General features: G+C 50.4%; 1 protein-coding gene across 1 annotated transcript in view; it reads left to right on the top strand.

Annotated features, from left to right (window-relative positions):
- CUL9 (cullin 9) overlaps window positions 1–18,641 on the top strand; it is a gene marked incomplete at its 3' end in the record, with an annotated part of 32,314 nt that extends 13,673 nt beyond the window's left edge. The window contains exons 17-40 of the mRNA XM_084228226.1: window positions 68–163; window positions 412–587; window positions 845–978; window positions 1,870–2,049; window positions 2,234–2,343; window positions 2,434–2,616; window positions 2,756–2,916; window positions 3,155–3,383; window positions 3,481–3,670; window positions 8,671–8,816; window positions 8,948–9,077; window positions 9,224–9,423; window positions 9,841–10,091; window positions 10,916–11,261; window positions 14,819–14,959; window positions 15,092–15,256; window positions 15,393–15,556; window positions 15,875–15,968; window positions 16,476–16,550; window positions 16,685–16,795; window positions 16,927–17,044; window positions 17,466–17,599; window positions 18,287–18,360; window positions 18,455–18,641. Of these exons, the coding sequence (XP_084084352.1) occupies window positions 68–163; window positions 412–587; window positions 845–978; window positions 1,870–2,049; window positions 2,234–2,343; window positions 2,434–2,616; window positions 2,756–2,916; window positions 3,155–3,383; window positions 3,481–3,670; window positions 8,671–8,816; window positions 8,948–9,077; window positions 9,224–9,423; window positions 9,841–10,091; window positions 10,916–11,261; window positions 14,819–14,959; window positions 15,092–15,256; window positions 15,393–15,556; window positions 15,875–15,968; window positions 16,476–16,550; window positions 16,685–16,795; window positions 16,927–17,044; window positions 17,466–17,599; window positions 18,287–18,360; window positions 18,455–18,641 (3,795 nt within the window). The remainder of the gene's footprint in view (window positions 1–67; window positions 164–411; window positions 588–844; window positions 979–1,869; window positions 2,050–2,233; window positions 2,344–2,433; window positions 2,617–2,755; window positions 2,917–3,154; window positions 3,384–3,480; window positions 3,671–8,670; window positions 8,817–8,947; window positions 9,078–9,223; window positions 9,424–9,840; window positions 10,092–10,915; window positions 11,262–14,818; window positions 14,960–15,091; window positions 15,257–15,392; window positions 15,557–15,874; window positions 15,969–16,475; window positions 16,551–16,684; window positions 16,796–16,926; window positions 17,045–17,465; window positions 17,600–18,286; window positions 18,361–18,454) is intronic.
- Between the last annotated feature and the right edge of the window lie 299 nt (window positions 18,642–18,940).

Below are 18,940 nucleotides of genomic sequence, written 5' to 3'. Positions count from 1 at the left end.
AAGGTTTTTGCAACTGTACTTCTGGAGGTTACAACTGTCCCTCTGCCTCTTCTCCCCTGTTCTGCAGGTCAACGTGATGCCCTCCGCCAGCCGGGTGATCCTCTTGGAGAATCTGAACCGCTTCTGGCCGATCATCCAGATCCGCATAAAGCGCTGCCAGCAGGTGGAGTGGGGGATGAGTGGGGGCTGGAGGTCGCGTAGGGCTCGAGTGGCTAAGTTCTGTAACTCTTGCGGGGACAGCCTCTAGCCATGGTTTTGCCTTGGTCTGCTTGAGAAAAGACCAAGAAGCCTGTTAGGTGCAGAGCTTGGGGATGTCTTGAGTGGCTCTAGGGAACTCCGGGCGCAAGACTTGGTTTTGGTAGTGCTTGGTGTCTGGGTGGCTTAGGTGACAGATATATCTGTGTGTTACAGGGTGGCATCGATACCCGGGTTCGGGGTGTGGAGGTCCTGGGGCCCAAGCCCACTTTCTGGCCACTATTTCGGGAGCAGCTGTGTCGCCGTACATGTCTCTTCTACACAATCCGGGCACAGGCCTGGAGCCGGGACATAGCCGAGGACCGCAGGCGCCTCCTTCAGCTCTGTCCCAGGTGGGTGGGCAGGAGCTGGGCAGCCTTGCAGGAGGAAGGAAGGTGGCTAAGGGAGCAGGACATTGTTAAGAAGTAGGTGGTTCTGTGCTTCTGAAAGGCAAAGCCCAGGTAGGGCACCAGGGGAAAATGAATGTAGGTGCAGATAGGGAGAGCTGGGGAAGGGACCACGCATGGTGATGGGGAGCCGACTGTACTTGAGTGGAAGCCTCTGGGAAATCTGTGCCTCTAATCCTTGATGGTACACTGTGTCTTCCTAGGCTGAACAGGGTTTTGCGCCACGAGCAGAATTTTGCTGATCGCTTCCTCCCTGATGACGAGGCGGCGCAAGCACTGGGCAAGACCTGCTGGGAGGCCCTGGTCAGCCCCCTGGTGCAGAACATCACCTCCCCCGGTAACAGTCCCGACCTCGCCCCACTAACCTGCTCCTTGTTTTTGTTTTTGTTTTTTAAAGATTTATTTATTGGGTCTCCCTGGTGGCGCAGCGGTTGAGCGCTGGGTTGCGAAGCTGCCCGCAGCCTCTGCAGAGCCTGTTCGATCCCCAGCCACCGGGCGAGGGTCCCACATGGCGCGCAGACCTCTCCTGCCACCCGCTGCTCCCGTCAGCAGTGCACTTCGTCAGTCTGCCTGTTCTACTCTCCGCTCTGGCTCTGGTGAATTCTCTCACCCTTCTGCACCTCTGACTGTACCCAGTGCTTGTATAAATAAATAAATAAATCTTTTTTTAAAAAAAGATTTATTTATTTATTTATGCATATAAGAACGGGGGTACAGGCCAGAGGTGTGGGGGGTGAGAGGATTCACCAGAGACAGAGTGGGGAGCAGAACAGGCAGAGTGACTGAAATACACTGCTGAGGGGAGTAGCGGGCAAGTCAGGAGAGGTCTGCTGCGCCATGTGGGTAGTGACTGCGGAAAGCTTCCTAGGTTGCGTCCCAATCCTTTGTGCCACCAGGGAGGCCCTAACCTGCTCCTTGTGCTTATTCCCAGGGGTCACCTGAGTTAATGTTGTTGGTTCTCTTAATTCCTCTCTTTATCCCTAAAGGCCCATCACCTCAGTGCTCCCCTCCCTTCTGCCCCAGGCACTCACTGGCATTTCACTCTTCCCTTCTGCCCCTCTGACTTGTTGCCATATCCCCAGACTCTGGCTGAAACCAGCCTTTGTGAGGGTCGGACACGGGCCCTGGTGTCCCCAAAACCTTTTTGTACAGTTGTTCTTGTCTCTCCTCCTCCCGGCCTGTCCTGTTCCCATTTTCCACGGAGGCTTGTTCCTAACCTGTCTTTCAGATGCAGAAGGTGTGAGCTCCCTGGGATGGCTGCTGGATCAGTACTTAGAACAGAGGGAGAGCTCTCGGAACCCCCTGAGTCGAGCAGCATCCTTTGCCTCTCGAGTTCGTCGCCTGTGCCACTTGCTGGTACATGTGGAGCCGCCTCCTGGGCCTTCTCCTGAACCACCCACTCGGCCTTGTAGGTGTCCTGGCTTTGGCTGGTTGAGCTGAGGATCTGGGCAGTGGTGATATCTGGCTCCTCCCCTCCTGGGTCTTTCTCTTCTTACTGCTTTGCTGTGGGCCTTCTTGGGGTCATTCCCCAAGGTCCCTGGACTCCCTGCCGGGTGAGATGAAGCCCCTTCCTTTGCCCTCTGTCTCCACAGTCAGCAAGAACAGTAATGGTCGGGATCGGAGCCCCGAGCCTTCACCAGTGCTGCCAAGCAGCAGCCTGAGGAACATAACCCAGTGCTGGCTGAGTGTGGTGCAGGAGCAGGTGGGCAGAAGGAGCTGAAGTCTGAGGAGGGGGCGGGCTGCTGGAATGTCCACATCCTGGGACTGCTTTGTATTTTTCCTTTCTCCTCAGGTCAACCGCTTCCTGACTGCAGCCTGGAGAACCCCAGACTTTGTGCCTCGCTACTGTAAACTCTATGAGCACTTGCAGAGAGCGGGCTCAGAGCTCTTTGGGCCTCGGGCAGCCTTCACGCTGGCTCTGCGCAATGGTTTTTCAGGCGCCCTCCTGCAGCAGTCCTTCCTCACTGCTGCTCACGTGAGTCCTGCCGGCTTCCCTGTCAAGCTCATGTTCAGTGCTCAGCTCTTTCTGCTTTGCCCTTTGCCCTCCCCTCCCTACTCTCCTACTCCATCCATTCCCATTAATGGTTTGCCAGTGCCCTTTCCATTGCCCCCAGATAAGTGAGCAGTTTGCCAGGCATATCGATCAACAGATCCAGGGTGGCCTGATTGGTGGAGCCCCTGGCGTGGAAATGCTGGGGCGGCTTCAGCGGCATTTGGAGCCCATCATGGTCCTGTCTGGCCTGGAGCTGGCCACCACTTTTGAGCACTTCTACCAGTGAGTGCAGGTCTGGAGAGAGAGGATGGGAAGCCAAGAGTCTAATGGGGAAGATTTGGGTCTTAGAGGGAAGAAGAGGGAGGGGCACGGGAGGAGAGACTACTGTGGCTGTGGCAGTGGTGGAAAGGAGAGGGAAGGAAGAAGTGAGGTAGGGCCTGAGACTCAGGCAGGCTGCAGCAGAGGGAGTGAAGAGCTGAGTGCCCACACTGAGACTTGGCCCGGGCTGTGTGTGCTGCAGACACTACATGGCGGACCGTCTCTTGAGCTTGGGCACGAGCTGGCTGGAGGGGGCTGTGCTGGAGCAGATCGGCCTCTGCTTTCCCAACCGCCTCCCCCAGCAGATGTTGCGGAGCCTGAGCACCTCCGAGGAGCTGCAGCGCCAGTTCCACGTCTACCAGCTCCAGCGGCTTGACAAGCTGCTCTTGGAGCAGGAGGATGAGGAGGAGCCAGGTCTGGAAGAAGAAGAGGTAAGAACAAGGGAAATAAGTGGGAGAACAGGAGAGCAGGAGAAGACTAGACCAAAGAAGGGAGCCCAAGGGCCTTTGAAATCCTTCTCTCTCTCAGGACGAAGAGGAGGAAGAAGAGACTGAGAAAGAACTATTTGTTGAAGATCCAAGTCCAACAGTTTCTATACTGGTCCTGTCACCACGCTGCTGGCCGGTGTCCCCACTCTGCTACCTGTACCATCCCAGAAAGTGCCTTCCCACAGAATTCTGTGATGCCCTTGACCAATTCTCCAATTTCTACAGCCAGAGTGAGGAGATAGGGAAAGGAAATTTGAGATTGGGGTGAGATCTGGGGTGGCAAGAAGGAAGAGGCGAGAATTAGCGCAGAATTGTGTAGATAAGAAGAAAAATGGTTGTGGGGGTCAGCAGTCTCCTAGAGGTGGATGAAAAATCCTAGGGTTAGAGCTCCATTGTATCTGTCTTAGCTCTTTCATCTTTGTGTGAATTTGTTCTGTGTTTCTTTTTATAACTTCAGGTTACATGCTTCTTTAATTTTTAGTCTTTTCAGACTTCTATCAAAATAAAACTGCCTAAGGCTATTCCTTTCCCTCTCAATATTGCTTTAGCTGCATCCTGTAAGGTTTTTTAATTTTGGTTTAAAAATACTTTTTTAAAATTGAGGTATAATTAGTATTAAGAACACAAGTCTTATTGATGAGACTTAAGGAATTTTAATATCCAGTTGCACCCACATTACCACCTACCAGATATAGAACATTTTTAGCATCCCAGAAAACTGTTTCCTTCATGTCCCCTTCTAGTCAGTCTTCTTCCAAGAGAAACCTTTATTCTTACCTTTATCACCATATTTTTTTTTGCCTGTATTTAAATATCATATAAATGGAATTACGGACTATATATATTTTGCTATGTCTTTTTCTTCTACTCAACATGTCTGTGATAGTTATTCAGGCTATCAGTTGTATCATTACTTTATTCTTTTGTATTACTGAGTTATATTCCATTGTAAGAATATATTTATGCTTTCTGGTTTTTTTAAAGATGTATTTATTTATTTATTTATTTATTTATTTATTTATTTATGCATAAAAGAACTGGGGTGTAGGCCAGAGTTGCAGGGGGTAAGAGGATTCACCAGAGACAGAGTGGGGAGCAGAACAGGCAGATCTACTGAAATATACTGCTAACGGGAATAGTGGGCCATACAGGAGAGGTCTGCTGTGCCATATGTGGGTTAGCTCCCTGGCCGGGGATTGAACTCAGGCTGTTGTGGTGATAGTACTGAGACTTAACCCCTATGCCACCAAGGAGTGCCCCCCCCCTTTCTGTTGTTGATGGACATTTGGGATGTTGCATAAATTTTTACAATGTGGTATTTTAATTGTTTAATTCTAAGAATTTTCTAGTTTCCATTATTATTTCTTCCTTATTAGGTATTTAGAAGCATATTTTAAAATTTCTGAACAAATTTTTCTTTGTTTAGTTATCCTTTTATTTTGGATTTCTACCTACCCTCCATTGTGGCCAAAGAATGTAGTTTCTGTGATTCTGACTCTTTGCAATTTATTGAGACTTCCTTTTCCAGCCTAGGAGATGGTCAAATTTTATGTATTCCATGTGTGATTGAGAAGATTGTATATTCTTCAGTGACTGGTAGGAGATTCTACATAGTTCACTAACTTGACCTTGTTAATTGTATTGTTCAAATCTGTAACCTTACTCATTTTTGTTACTTGAAAGAAGTGTTGAAATCTATACTGATGATGATTTTAAACTTCTAACATGTCTGTTTTGCTTTTTGTATGTTTTTACTGCCGTCATAGATATAAGTTTAAAATTATTGAGCAGTGCTGTCTAGTAGAACTTTCTGCAGTGATGGAAAAGTTATTTTCTGCCCTGTTAGTATTGATAGCCATTCATGACAATTGAATACCTGAAATGTGATTAGTGTGACTGAGCAACTCAGTATTTAATTTTATTCACTTTAAGCAGTTTACATTTAGACTGCCACACCTGGCTTGTTGCCGTGCAAGTTTATACACATTTAGAATTTCCGTGGTCTTTTAAGCCTTATTATGATATAACCTTTCTTTCTGGTAAAGCTTTTCCTCATAAAGTCTATTTTGACCTGGTTTTAATAGTACGCCAACATTCTCTAGTTGTTATCTTTCTATCCTTTTACTATTTTTGTATGAATCTTTTATGACTACATAAAATTTTCCATTTTAACCATTTTAATTTAGTTATCCTTTCTCTTTAAATTTTATTTGGAAAGAATTTCAAATTTACAGAAAAGTTGAATGAATCATACGAAGAACACCCACATACGCCTTATCCAAATTTTTAAACTTTTGTTCATATTTTGCCCCATTTGCTTTTATCATTTATGCTCTCCCTCTCTCTGTATGTGTATACCATGTTATGTACATAGATGTGTGTATATGCGAGTATACACATACTTGAACCATTGAGAGTAAATTATATATATATTCTGGCCCCTTGCCTCTAAATACATATAGCCTAAGAATAAAGGTATTCTCTTCCATAACCACAGTTCATATGTCATTTCAGTGACTTAACATTGGTATGTCATAATCTACTTTCCATATTTCTGTTTTGTCAATTGATCACATAATATCGCCTATGGCTTTTTTTTTTTTTAAGTCCGCGACAGGATCAAGTATAGGATCACCTGTTACATTTAGTTGTCTTGCCCCTAGTCTCCTTTAATCTGGAACAGTGCCTCAGCCTTTCTTTGTCATTTGTGACATTGACATTTCTGGAGACTATAGTCCTTTTAAATTTTCTAAATAGTTTCTCCTTTTAAGTTTGTCTGGTGCTCCTTCATGATGGGATTCAGGTTATGCGTTCTATACCCTTTACTAAATCAATGATGCTGGGTACTTCTCAAGGCATTATATTTGGAAGCACACAATTTCCATCTACCATTCGTTGGTGGTGTTAATTCTGACAACCTGTTCAAGAGCTCTGTTTGATTTCTCCGCTGTATTATTTTTTTCTCTTGCTACCATAGTAAACAATCTGTTAGGAGAGTTACTTTACAACCATACCAGTTTGTATTCTCATCAGAATTTCTCCCATGTCATTTTACTTTTAATTTTGTTATGCTGTAACGTTTTAGTCATGTGTCGTGTAAATACCTACTGTTTGTTCTTATTCAACCTATAGTCTTTGAGTTGTCCATTTTGGTCTGTTTATAATTATTATGAGTAGTTATATATTTGCTTTTATTTTTAATTTTCTGTTTTATGTTTTAGTTTTCCCTCACATTTTAAAATTTTAGATATTTCATATATATAGAAAAGTATACATAAAACATGTGCAGTTAGAAGAGTAATAATAAACTGAACACCTTTATAGATATAATTCTATCCTGATTTTTTGTGCTCTTTTTTCTTCTTTTGGGTTGATTTTTTAAAAATTCCCGTTTTGTTTCTATCCGTTTTGGAAGTAACACATTCTGTTTCTATAGTTGACTACTCTTGTATTTCTAATCTATATGTTTAACTGGTTATTATCTCTTCCCACCATCTTGAATAATAAAAGCACCATAGAAAATCTGAACTCCAGCTCTGACGTGCATGGTACTTGTTACTGTTGTTTAGTATTTTAGCATTTTCTTTTTTTTTTCACCTTCCAACTTAGTCATCATTGATTTGTTGATGTACAAACTTGTTATCATACTGATTGCTTCAGTCACCATTCCTTTGCATTTTGATCTTTCTTTCTGAGTTCAGTCTTCTGATGTTCAGCCTTTTGCAGTTTCTTCATTGAAAATTTATCAGTTATTATTTGAGAATGCCTTATTTTCACTCTCACTTACAAATATTTTCATTATGATAAACGTCAGACGTCCACAAACACAAAAATAAGTGCAACAGATAAACTCCAATGTACCAACATAGGTGAATTCTTGGTCAATCTTGTTTCTTCTCTGCCCACCCATTTTCCCCAACCCTTAAACTTAAAAGATTAGGACTCTCTTTCTAAAAGTAAGGACACTACAATCATCAAATCTTTGGAAATTAAGAATAACTCCTAATATCATAAAACATGGAATCAGTGTTCATATTTTCCTGATTTTCTCAGTTATTACAGTTACTCATTGTGCTTATTGAGGATTCAAACAAAGCCTATCCATTACATCTGATTGTATCTTTCATCTCCCTAATCTATAGGTTTCTGTCTCTCCCCAACTCCCCTCTTAGAATTACTTAATTATTTCTGGAGGAAACTGGGTTGTTTGCCCAATACTTGTCCACAAGGTAGACTTTGCTGCCGATATCCACATGGTGTCTTCTGGCATGTTCTTTTGTCTCCTTTATTTCCTGAAAACTGGTAGATGTAAATGCTTGTTTAGATTCAAGTTTGATTTCTTGGGCAAGAATACGTCTTAGGTGGTAGCTTGTGCTGTCCCGCTGTGTGATGTCAAGGTGCATCCATGGGCTTCAGACTGAGCTACAGTTTATATATAGTTTTCCATCAACTTTTCACTAGACAGTCATTTGTCATCATTGCTCTGATGTGTCATTTTGGGATTCTGAGCTGATAATGTGCTAGCTTTGTCGTTCCTTCTTCATGTACTAGCTGATAAAGAAAAAAAAAAAACCTTCTCATCAACTTTTTGGTTGCCCTCAAGTTTATCCAGGAAAGACTTGATTCTTTCCTCCTTCCCCTATTTTTAACCAGTTTTCAAGATAATGTGCTGCTTCTCTAGCATCCTCCAAAGATGACAGTTTTTTTTTTTTAAATGTCATTATGAACTCATGGATTTTAAAATAGTACATGTGTTTCATTCTATCACAGGCGTTATCTTTTGATGTTCAAATTGTTCCATCTTTGGCCAGAGGAAACCTCCTGGTCGTCTCCTTTGAATTCATTGTCTTTGATAGCAGTGTCCTCAGTTTCTAGTGTGAGCAAAGCATCCCTGGCTCACCTTGCTCAAGGAAGAGGGCGAGACCCAGCCTCATAGGTCTGGAATACTGTTGGCTCATTGAAGACAAAACCAGGTTTCTCTTTTTCCATGGAGACTGCCTGCTCAGGGCTAGCACAGGATGGATACCTGTGGCTTGCCAGGGAGGTAGGCACAGAGAAGGCTGAGCTCTAGAAGCTTGATGAAGCACCTGTAGGTCTGTAAATGTTGGGGCCCTCCTTCCCGGAGAGACTAGCAGGAGCAAAGCTTAACTAATGGTACACCCTCATCTCAACCCCTAACGCCCTTGTTTCCCCTACTCTGTCCCTGCCCATCTCTTCCATACTTTCCCAGGTCAGAACCATCCAGTCCTAGACGTGGGACCACATCGGCGACTGCAGTGGACGTGGCTGGGCCGGGCTGAGCTGCAGTTTGGGAATCAGACCCTGCATGTGTCCACCGTGCAGATGTGGCTGCTGCTGAATTTCAATCAGACCGAGGTGCCTCAGATTTTCAACCTCTCCCTTCTTTTCCCTCTTGTCTACCACTCTGCTCCGCTTCCATCTTTCCTCCGCACTTATTTTCTTTCCCTGACTATCTGCTCCTGACTGGCCCTGTTTCTCCTCACCAGGAGGTGTCAGTAGAGACCTTGCTGAAGTGGTCAGACCTCAACTCAGAGCTACTGCTCCAGGCACTTCTGCCCCTCACCTCTGAGAATGGCCCTTTGACCCTGCATGAGGGTCAGGACTTTCCACACGGGGGTAGGTCACTGGGGCCTGCACTAAGCCTCTGCTTTTAGGGGATAGATTCTATGAGTGGGGAGTAGTGTACTAGGGAATAAAAATGGGGTCTTCACCCCACTCCGGTCCCTTTTCCTCCTCGGGTCCTGACTGGGAGTGGATTCCAGGTGTGCTGCGGCTTCGTGAGCCTGGGCCCCAGCCCAGTGGGGAGGCCCTTTGGCTGATACCATCTCAGGCGTACCTGAATGTGGAGAAGGATGAGGGCCGGACCCTGGAACAGAAGAGGAACCTCTTGAGCTGTCTTCTTGTCCGTATTCTCAAAGCCCAAGGGGAAAAGGGCCTCCACATTGATCAGTTGGTTTGTCTGGTAGGCAGAGGGGACCATGAAGATGGGAGGGGAAGGGACTCATGCTTGGTGGTGGAGGTGGGGCCCAGGGCTCATGACAAGAGAAGGGAGAATTCTATCTGAGACCCTGTAGGGTGACATTTCCATCTGTGCTTTCTAGTCCTGACAGGGCCATTAGATAGAAAATAGAGGCAAGACCTGCTTGTTTACCGTGTGCTAGGCCCTTTCAGAGTTTACAGGATTAAGCCATTTAATCCTCACAATAACGCTGTGATGGAGGTATTTTTATTCCTACTTGACAGATAAGAAAAGTGGGGCTTGAGAAAGTAATTTATCTATAGTCACATAACTAGTAAGTGGCAGAGCCAGGCCTTGAACCCAGGAAGACTGACTCTTCTAGGTCAGAACTGCCTGTCTGTTTGCTCTCTTCTCTTCCAGGTACTGGAGGCCTGGCAGAAGGGTCCAAACCCCCCCGGAAGCCTGGGCCGTGCTGTTGCCGGGGGTGTGGCCTGTACCAGTACAGATGTCCTCTCTTGCATCCTGCACCTCCTGGGCCAGGGCTATGTGGAGCGGCGTGATGACCGGCCTCAGATCCTGATATATGCCACCCCTGAGCCCACAGGGCCCTGCCGGGGTCAGGCGGACATCCCTTTCTGTGGCAACCAGACCACCAAGACCTCCAAACCCAGGTAACCGCCCCAGCCGCATCCCATTCCCCCCTTTGTGTTCCTGTCAGGGCCTTGCTGTCCCCCGCCTCCTAGAGCTAGCCTTAGGCAAGGGACCCAGATGCAGAGCTCATTTTTGGATGTCTCTTATTCTAAGCATTTGTGAACTACTGTGCCGATATGTATTGTGTGCTCACTGTGCTCTGCTCAGTGAAATAATATAATCTCTGGCTTCTAAGAAGCCTGTTCTACAGAGAAATTTGTCATTGGCTTTCCCTAGTTAGCTGGGACCCCTAAAGCTTTTATATCAGGTCCAGCTCACCAGAGGTGGTTGTGGCACTGCTTTTCATTCCTGCTATTTGTATTGCGTATAAAATGAGTTCTCTAGAGTAACATTCCTCAAGCTTTCATGTGCACACCCGGAGTTCTTGCTAAAATGGAGATCCTGGCTCCCTCATGGGGAGTGGTGCTCCCTGCCACCTGTGCTGCTGGTCCACAGACCACACTGGGTAGGAGGGTGGGACACTGCAGTTTCTCACCAGACATGCTGTTAGCACTTTGGGTGGGACCTAGAGGGGGACTGTCCCATCCACTGAAGGTCAGAGCATTCTGGCCCCCGCCCACTGGATTCCCACAGGGCCCCAAGTCATTGCCACAGCGGGCCTCACCCCAAACCATTCTTGCTTCTAAGGAGGGCCGTGCTCTGACAGTCGGCTTGGATGGTTATTTGCAGGCTGGCTAAGCAAGCGTGAGCAGGGGTGCACAAGCCAGAGGCCCACGGGGGTTTACTTGGGAGGCTGGATCAGCAAGGCAGGGAGACTGACTGCTGACTCTTCTCTCCACCTAAGCCCCAAAGCTGTGGCAGCTCTGGCATCCCTGCAGCTGCCTGCCAGCCGCACCATGAGCCCCCAGGAGGTGGAATGGTTGATGGAGCAGACGGTGCGGCAGGTGCAGGAGACACTCAACCTTGAGCCAGATGTGGCTCAGCACCTTTTGGCTCATTCCCACTGGGGCGCTGAACAGCTGCTGCAGAGCTACAGTGATAACCCTGAGCCACTGCTGCTGGCCGCGGGGCTGTGTGTTCCCCAGGCCCAGGCTGCCCCTCCACGCCCTGACCACTGCCCCGTCTGTGTCAGTCCCCGGGAGCCCGACGACGACTTGCCCTCTCTCTGCTGCACGCACTACTGCTGTAAGGTGAGGCCTGCCACTTTTCTCCCATCCCGGGCTTTCCCCACGAACACAGTTCCCAGGGGGTTCTTGGGTTCCAGCCTCAGCACTGCCGGTGACTAACCTGGACGTGTTTGACAAGCCTTAGTCCCTCTTAAACTTGTTTTGTCTTCTGTAGTTGGTGCCACCTGCTTTGACACTCTGAAGGGTGGTGGTGAGGAGCCAGTGATACCTGTCAGTGGTTCTCAAACTTTGCTGCATATTATCATCTCCGGGAGACTTTACATATCCTGATGCTTCTCTAACCCCTAAATCAGAATCTTTAGGGCTAAAACCCAGGCATTTGGTATTTTAATACCTCTGCAGGTAGTTTCAGTGTTCAGTCAAGTTTTGAGAATTTCTGATACACATACCATACATTAAGGCACTTTGTAAATGAGAGGTGCTGCTAAATTGGTATGATGATAGTTATGGTTTCCTTGTCACCATTCAAGTCTCTTTATCTCAGAACATCACTTCCTTTATCATACGCTAATTTGTTACAAAAATAAAGAACAAATGGTGTTAGCCAGAAAACAGCACAAGAGGGCCTCCCCGGTGGCGCAGCGGTTGAGCGCTGGGTTGCAAGGCTGCCCACAGCCACGGCTGCTCCCCGGTCACCAGAGGAGGGTCCCACATGGCGCGCAGACCTCTCCTGCCGCCCGCTGCTCCCCTCAGCAGTGTACTTCGGTCCTTCTGCCTGCTCTGCTCCCCGCTCTGGTTCTGGTGAATTCTCTCACCCTCCTGCGCTTCTAACTATACCCAGTGCTTGTATAAATAAATAAATAAATATTTAAAAAAAAAAAAAAAAAAACAGCACAAGAGGAGAGGGGAATTATGGAAAATCAGGGCTTACTGACACAGAGAAGGCTGCAGATGGGGGCAGAGTAGTCCTCAGTGGAAGGGGATGAGGGGCCCAAAGGCACCAGGAACTAGGCTGCTGAGTGTCTGCTATTCCCCACCTCTCAGCTCGTCAGGCCTGGTGCCAGCACCAAATGCGCCAGCTTAGCAGGATGAGCACCCTTGTTGCCATGAATTCTAGCTGCCTCTCCCTACAGCATCTCCCCCCTGGTGGGTGATCTGGGACACCTTTGCATGCATGTGTACATCGACTTTTTGGCTTACCTTTTGCTTGGCTTCAAGTTGCTCTTCTCACAGGGTTGCTTATGCTCCCTTTTTGCCAAGGTCTGATTTCCCTTACACTTCCATTTTTTTCATTCAACTAATATTTATCTTGAGTTTACTCTGTGCATAGCACTGGGTGCTGTCTGAAGGAGAGTTAGGCTCTAAGCAAGAAATGAGAGCTAATAATACCAGCAGTTCGTGTTGATGGGGGTCTCCCTCGGGCCGTTGTGCTGTTTCCAAATGCATTGGCCGGCTTACTTCCCGTAGTAGTTCTGTGAGGGAGGTATTCTTACTACCCCCATTTTACAGATGACAAAGGGAAGTCCTCAAAGTTGAGGTCAGGATTTGGACTTGGGGAGTTTCCCTCCAGGGTCCTCACTCCACATTGGTGATAAGTGACAGGAAGGGAGCACAGTGGGGCCACAGCACATCATGGGAAGTGACTGCAGTTAGGAGTGGGGTGAGGGCTGGTCAGGGATGGCCGTCTGAGGAGGTGTATATCTGGGGGGAGAGTTGTAGACAGAGGAACAGCAACTGCGAAGAAGTTGAGCTTGTGTCTACAGTGTTCACAAAGGAGATTTGAGGGATGCACAGGGACCCGGTTGGGATTGGGTCTTGCTTTATGGGAAGCCGCCATGGGTTGTAAGCAGGGAGTGATGTGATCTGATTTATATTTTTGAAAAGATCATCATGGCCATCATGTGGAGAAAAGGCTTAGATGGAACAGGAGTAGAAGCAGGGACACCTGTCTGCAGACTGTCGTACAGAAAGGTGAGAGCTGGTAGTAGCTTGGCCTGGGGACAGCAGCTAAGTGAGGAGCTGACAGGACTTGAGGATTAGATGTGGGGGCTTAGGACAGTGCAGTCAAGGATGGTTCCTGGGTTTTTGACCCGAGCATCTGAATGGATGGCTGTGACACTTTTTACTAGGTGCGGGCAAATGTTGGGGCTGGGGGTGGAGCAGCTGTCTGAGGGCAAGTTCCATCTTTTGTGGCCCTGTGAAGTTTGAGCTGCTTTTCGAACACCAGTATGGGACTGGTAAGTGGAAAGTGGATTTTTGAATTTGAAATTAGTGGAGAGGCTTGACTTGCAAGGAGAAGGCCATCTGTGGGAGAAGCAGGCCCAAAACATTGAGCTTGGGGTAGTCCCCCCCCCACACACACACACCCCCTTCTGTGGAGATGCAGAGACAGGGAACAGGAAAATGTGACTGAGAACAGGCTGACTGAACAAGGCCTGGCCAAGGAGGAACCTGTGAGTAAGTCACAGTGAGTGGCCCAGGTGGAAAGAGGAGACACTGCTGAAGTGAATTTGGGGTCTGGAGCAGTGGGGGGAGGCTTGCGTCTGAGGTGGGATGGGCAGAGGGCAGGAGGGATAGTACAGCCTGCCGCCCACCTTCCAGATGGGCTGAACAGCAGGGACAGCGGAAGCCAAGAATAAGCCCAAAGCAGAGGCTCCCTAGGGGGCTGGGCAGTGTTCCCCGTCCTTGGCTGTGAGGGACCCTGACACACCATTGTGCCTGCCAGTCTGGGGTCTGAACTTGGAAAACTTTTCCCTGTTTTATCTCAAAGAGGCAGGAATTTTGCATTCAGTTTCTCAGTTTGTGGTTTCGCTCTGAAAAGGGTTTGGGCTTGTTTACTTCAATATTTTTCTTTGAGAAAAATAGGCTAGTCAAGTGTTTCTCATTTGTCCTGGAGCCTTGACACCATCGACCCACATAATCTCCGGGGGGGTTGGAGGCATCATTTTGGAAAGCTGGGTAGTCAGGGTTGGGGGGCATGAATGGAGGCTCAGGACCTGGTGCATGGTGCGTGGGGAGAGGTGGCGGTGGGACAAGCATCGATCAGACTCAGCAGTCTAGGGGGCGAGGGAATAATGGATTCGAGCAGGGCACTGACATGGGACGCTGAGGACTGGGGAGTGAAGAACCATTGATCAAGATTTGGGGGATGCAGTGGGCAAATCTACCTTTTGGGGAGACAGGAGCATCGAGGCAGGCATTGTGGTGAGCAGGTAGAAAGGCCGTGCCGCGTCTGCAGCACCCAGGCCAGCCACCCAGTATGGAAAGGGGGGCCCATCGCCCGCGCTTCACTTCTCAGACCTCGCTCTCTCCACATCTCTGCAACTGAACTCTTTCTCCTTTGTCTTGATTCTCCTCTGTGTGCCATTCCCTCTATGTCCATCCCAACAAAAATTATAATTCCGCGACTACCCCTGGCCCAGACATCCTCAGAACAACTGTAACCGCTGCTCGTGGATGGTGGAAAGGTCGGGATCCCTCCTGAGGTTGTTGGAGCAGCAGCCTCGTCTCTGGTCTGCCATACATCACCCTCGTCTTCGGGGCGGGCGCTCCCTTAGTTCCTGAGACGCTGTCCTCTTGTGCTGCTGCCCCCAAGTAGTCCCCTCCTCTCCCCCTCCCAGTCTTGCTGGAATGAGTACCTGACAACTCGGATCGAGCAGAACCTCGTGCTCAACTGTACCTGCCCCATTGCCGACTGCCCCGCCCAGCCCACCGGAGCCTTCATTCGTGCCATCGTCTCCTCGCCAGAGGTCATCTCCAAGGTACCCTCTCCCTGGAGAGTGGCTGCGGTGCACAGAGAGGCAGGCCCTGGAGAGCAGGGCATGGGAGTGGGGGCGTGGGGGGCAGCTATCCCTGAGAGCCCTGTCCTCACTTCCTGGGCCAACGTCCCACAGTACGAGAAGGCCCTGCTGCGTGGCTACGTGGAGAGCTGCTCCAACCTGACCTGGTGCACCAACCCCCAGGGCTGCGACCGCATCCTGTGCCGCCAGGGCCTGGGCTGCGGGACCACTTGCTCCAAGTGTGGCTGGGCCTCCTGCTTCAACTGTAGCTTCCCTGAGGTGGGTGCCTGCCCAGCCCTGGCCTCTAGCAGCAGCCCGCTTTCCACCTTGCACACGCACAGATGGCCTGCTTTCATGAACCCTCCCCATGGCCCTCTGCATGAGGGCTCAGCTGTGTCCTCACCACCCCCTCCAGGCACACTACCCTGCCAGCTGTGGCCACATGTCCCAGTGGGTGGATGATGGTGGCTACTACGACGGCATGAGCGTGGAGGCGCAGAGCAAGCACCTTGCCAAGCTCATCTCCAAGCGCTGTCCCAGCTGTCAGGCACCCATTGAAAAGAACGAGGGCTGTCTGCAGTAAGAGGGGGTATTGTGGCACAGGGGCAGGGTGGAGGCCGGGCAGTGAAGAAGGGGCAGTGGGCTTATGGGAAAGCTGTACAGTGTGGGCACAGAGTGCCCTCCAGAGTGATCCCGGGATTTTACTGTTTCTACACCCACCTTTAAGTCTTCTCCGTGTAGACTATATGGGGGGGATCCACAGCCAGGGAGCATTCAGTAGGGGTTGGAAGGTTAGGAGACTAGAAGGGCACAGGGAGGCCAGGGCATCTTCAGGGCATTCCTGCTGTGGCCCAGGCCAGAGGCAGGTGCCCTCTGGCCAGCTGACTTCTTCCACAGCATGACGTGTGCCAAATGTAACCATGGATTCTGCTGGCGCTGCCTCAAGTCCTGGAAGCCAAATCACAAAGATTATTACAACTGCTCTGCCATGGTAAGGGGCTGGGCTTGGGGAGGAGGGCAGCGGCCCAAGGGGGGTCAGGATGGGATGCTGTCTCAGGCCCTGGACAGAGGGCTTGCATCCAGAGCAGCTGAACAGTTGTTGGGACAAAGGCTCAGTGGGGGAGAAGACAGAAGCTACCTGACGCACAGGTGCTGAGAGGTCTGTTTTGGGGGGGTCTTTGCATGGGGCTTTTATCTCCACATGAGTTTTCTCACACTGAGGTGGCTTCAGGAAGGCTGGGGCAGGCTGGGCCTTCTCAGGAGGTACCAGGACAGAGCAGAGAAGCACACAGACCCTTGAGCCTCAGCCCAGCTCCTCCCCATAGCGTGTGGCTTTGGGCCAGTCAGGTTGCTTGTGCAAGCCTCAGGATCCTCATCTGCAAAAGGGGTTGCTAATATGACCAGAACCAGAGTTCAGAAGGTTTTAGAGAACATCTGGGCAGCCGCTCATCCCATGCTGTCCTGACAGCACAGCAGCCCTGTCATGTGCTCTTCCCAGGTAAGCAAAGCAGCTCGCCAGGAGAAGCGGTTTCAAGACTATAACGAGAGGTGTACTTTCCACCACCAGGCGCGGGTAAGCAGGGGCAGCAGCTGGGTTGGTGGGGTCAGAGGGTTGGGGGTGGGGGGCAGGGCAGGGACCAGACATCCCGATGGAGGGGTGCTGTTCTGACCTGCACACGCTGCGCTGCTCTGCCCCCCACTGCACAGGACTTTGCTGTGAACTTACGGAACCGGGTCTCTGCCATCCATGAGGTGCCCCCAACCAAATCCTTCACGTTCCTCAGTGATGCCTGCCGGGGACTCGAGCAGGCTCGAAAGGTTGTGGAGGGTGGGAGAGGAGCTGGAGAGGGAGGTGTCCAGGGGGCATGGAATGAGGAGAAAGTAGATGGGAGGGGAGGGAGGCCGTTGGGAGGCCTGCAAAGGGGGCGGGCTGACCTGGGCTCCCCTAGGTGCTGGCCTACGCCTGCGTGTACAGCTTCTACAACCAGGACACGGAGCACATGGACGTGCTGGAACAGCAGACTGAAAACCTGGAGCTGCACACCAATGCCCTGCAGATCCTCCTGGGTGAGGCCACCCCCAACCCTGGTCAGACCTTTCTCCTGCCCACCTCTCCCCTCTGAGCATGCTCCCCAGCAGACACACAGGCGGATGAAACAGCAGCCCACCCAGTCTCTGCCAGCACTGTCCTGATGATTCCCACTGAAACCTCCAGTTTCAGCCGCCAGCGCCTTGTAAAATTCCGGAGGAGGGTATAGAGCGCATGCCGTAGGTGCCTAAGGCTGCAGCTCTTCACCTGCCCTTTGACTTGATGGCGATTTGCCCCTACCAGGAGGGTGACAGCCCCCTGAGAATGAGTGTTGAGGGCAGTACCTGGCAGACACTGGTGAAAAAAAAGTGGTAGATGATCAATAGGTGTTTGTTAAAGGAAGGAGTGGAGGGAAGGAAGAAGGGAGGGAGGGAGCCCTATGGCCTGCCCCCTCTGCAGAGGAGACCCTGCTGCGCTGCAGAGACCTGGCCTCGTCCCTGCGCCTCCTGCGGGCAGACCGTCTCAGCACAGGCCTGGAGCTGCTCCGCCGCATCCAGGAGAGGCTGCTGGCGATCCTGCAGCATTCCACCCAGGTACGTGTGCCACCCATCCTGCGCCCCTCCTTCCCTCACAGCTGTGGGGGCCCTCCTGCGCCCAAATAGCCCCTGTCTTGGGGGGGGTCCAGAAGGAACAGCAGTCGGGAGGAGTGGATGTTAGGAGACGGGTGTGCGTCCCAGCTCATTGGCCAGCCTGCTGGATGCTCCTGGATCTGCCACTTAACCACCTGATGCTTCTCATCAAGTAAAGGAATTAGTTAGCTCAGATCAAGGGTCTGTGGGCACAATCACTTGAGAATTTTTCAGACTATACTTCCCAGATGTGAGGTCAGACTCCCAGGAGTAGGGTCAAGGGATTGGAATCCTCTGGAATAAGGGATCCCTGAGGTTCTTCCCAGCTCTGATACACTCATGTTGAGTCTAAATTGTGAATCGTCAGGTCCACAGACTGCTAAGTCACTTGGGAAGAAAAGACATGAACAAACACTAAACTCACGACATGTGGTTGGGCGGGGGCGAGGGGAGGGCTGTGCCCCACTGTCCTGTCCTTTCCCCCCCGGATCCCACCTCTGCATTTAGTCCCACAAAGGCAGTGGCTTGTGAGGTGCCGTGCTGGGGCAGGCAGAGGAGGGGGCAGCAATCTGGCAGGTGCCTGGCACCGAGCAGATGCTCAGAGGCCCAGGGCTGCTCCTCCTTCCCGACACCCTCCTGTCTCCTGGCCAGGATTTCCGGGTTGGCCTCCAGAGTCCATCATTAGAGAATGAGGAGACGAAAGGATCTAACGTGCCAGGCCACCAGTGAGTGGGGAGGCAGAGCCCCTGGCATGGGCGGGGGTGGGGGGGTGGGGGAGGTACAGGCTTCCCCCGGGCTGAACAAGCGCCCTCTCCCTAGGCTGCTGGGCTCCTCGGGGCTGGAGGGGGATGACGAGGACGAGGACGATGTGCCCGAGTGGCAGCAGGATGAGTTTGACGAGGAGCTGGATAATGACAGCTTCTCCTACGACGAGGAGTCTGAGAACCTGGACCGAGAGACTTTCTTCTTTGGTGATGAGGACGACGACGACGAGGCCTATGACTGAGGGGGCCGATGCCGGGAATACCTGGAGCTCCCACAATCCTCTGGCCAACCAGGCCGGAGTGCACCGCCCCATCTGCATGGGGGAGGTGATTCCCAGTGTCTACAGCACCTTCTCCTGTTTCCTGAATAAACTTCTTTTTCACATACCTCTCTGGAGCAGGCTGGGTAGCTTCCCCGAAAACCAGCTTCAAATCCCACCTCCCTCCACTCACACCTAACCCTTCTCGTCCCTTATGGTTTTCTTTAGACCTGTAGACGCCTCTCCTCAGAGGATGCCCAAAGCAGACTCACTTGACCTCT

The sequence above is a fragment of the Talpa europaea genome (genome assembly GCF_964194135.1).
Source record: "Talpa europaea genome assembly, chromosome: 2".
NCBI lineage: Eukaryota > Metazoa > Chordata > Mammalia > Eulipotyphla > Talpidae > Talpa > Talpa europaea.
Note: the sequence above shows the minus strand (reverse complement) of the source record. Positions and strands in the feature narration are given on the sequence as shown.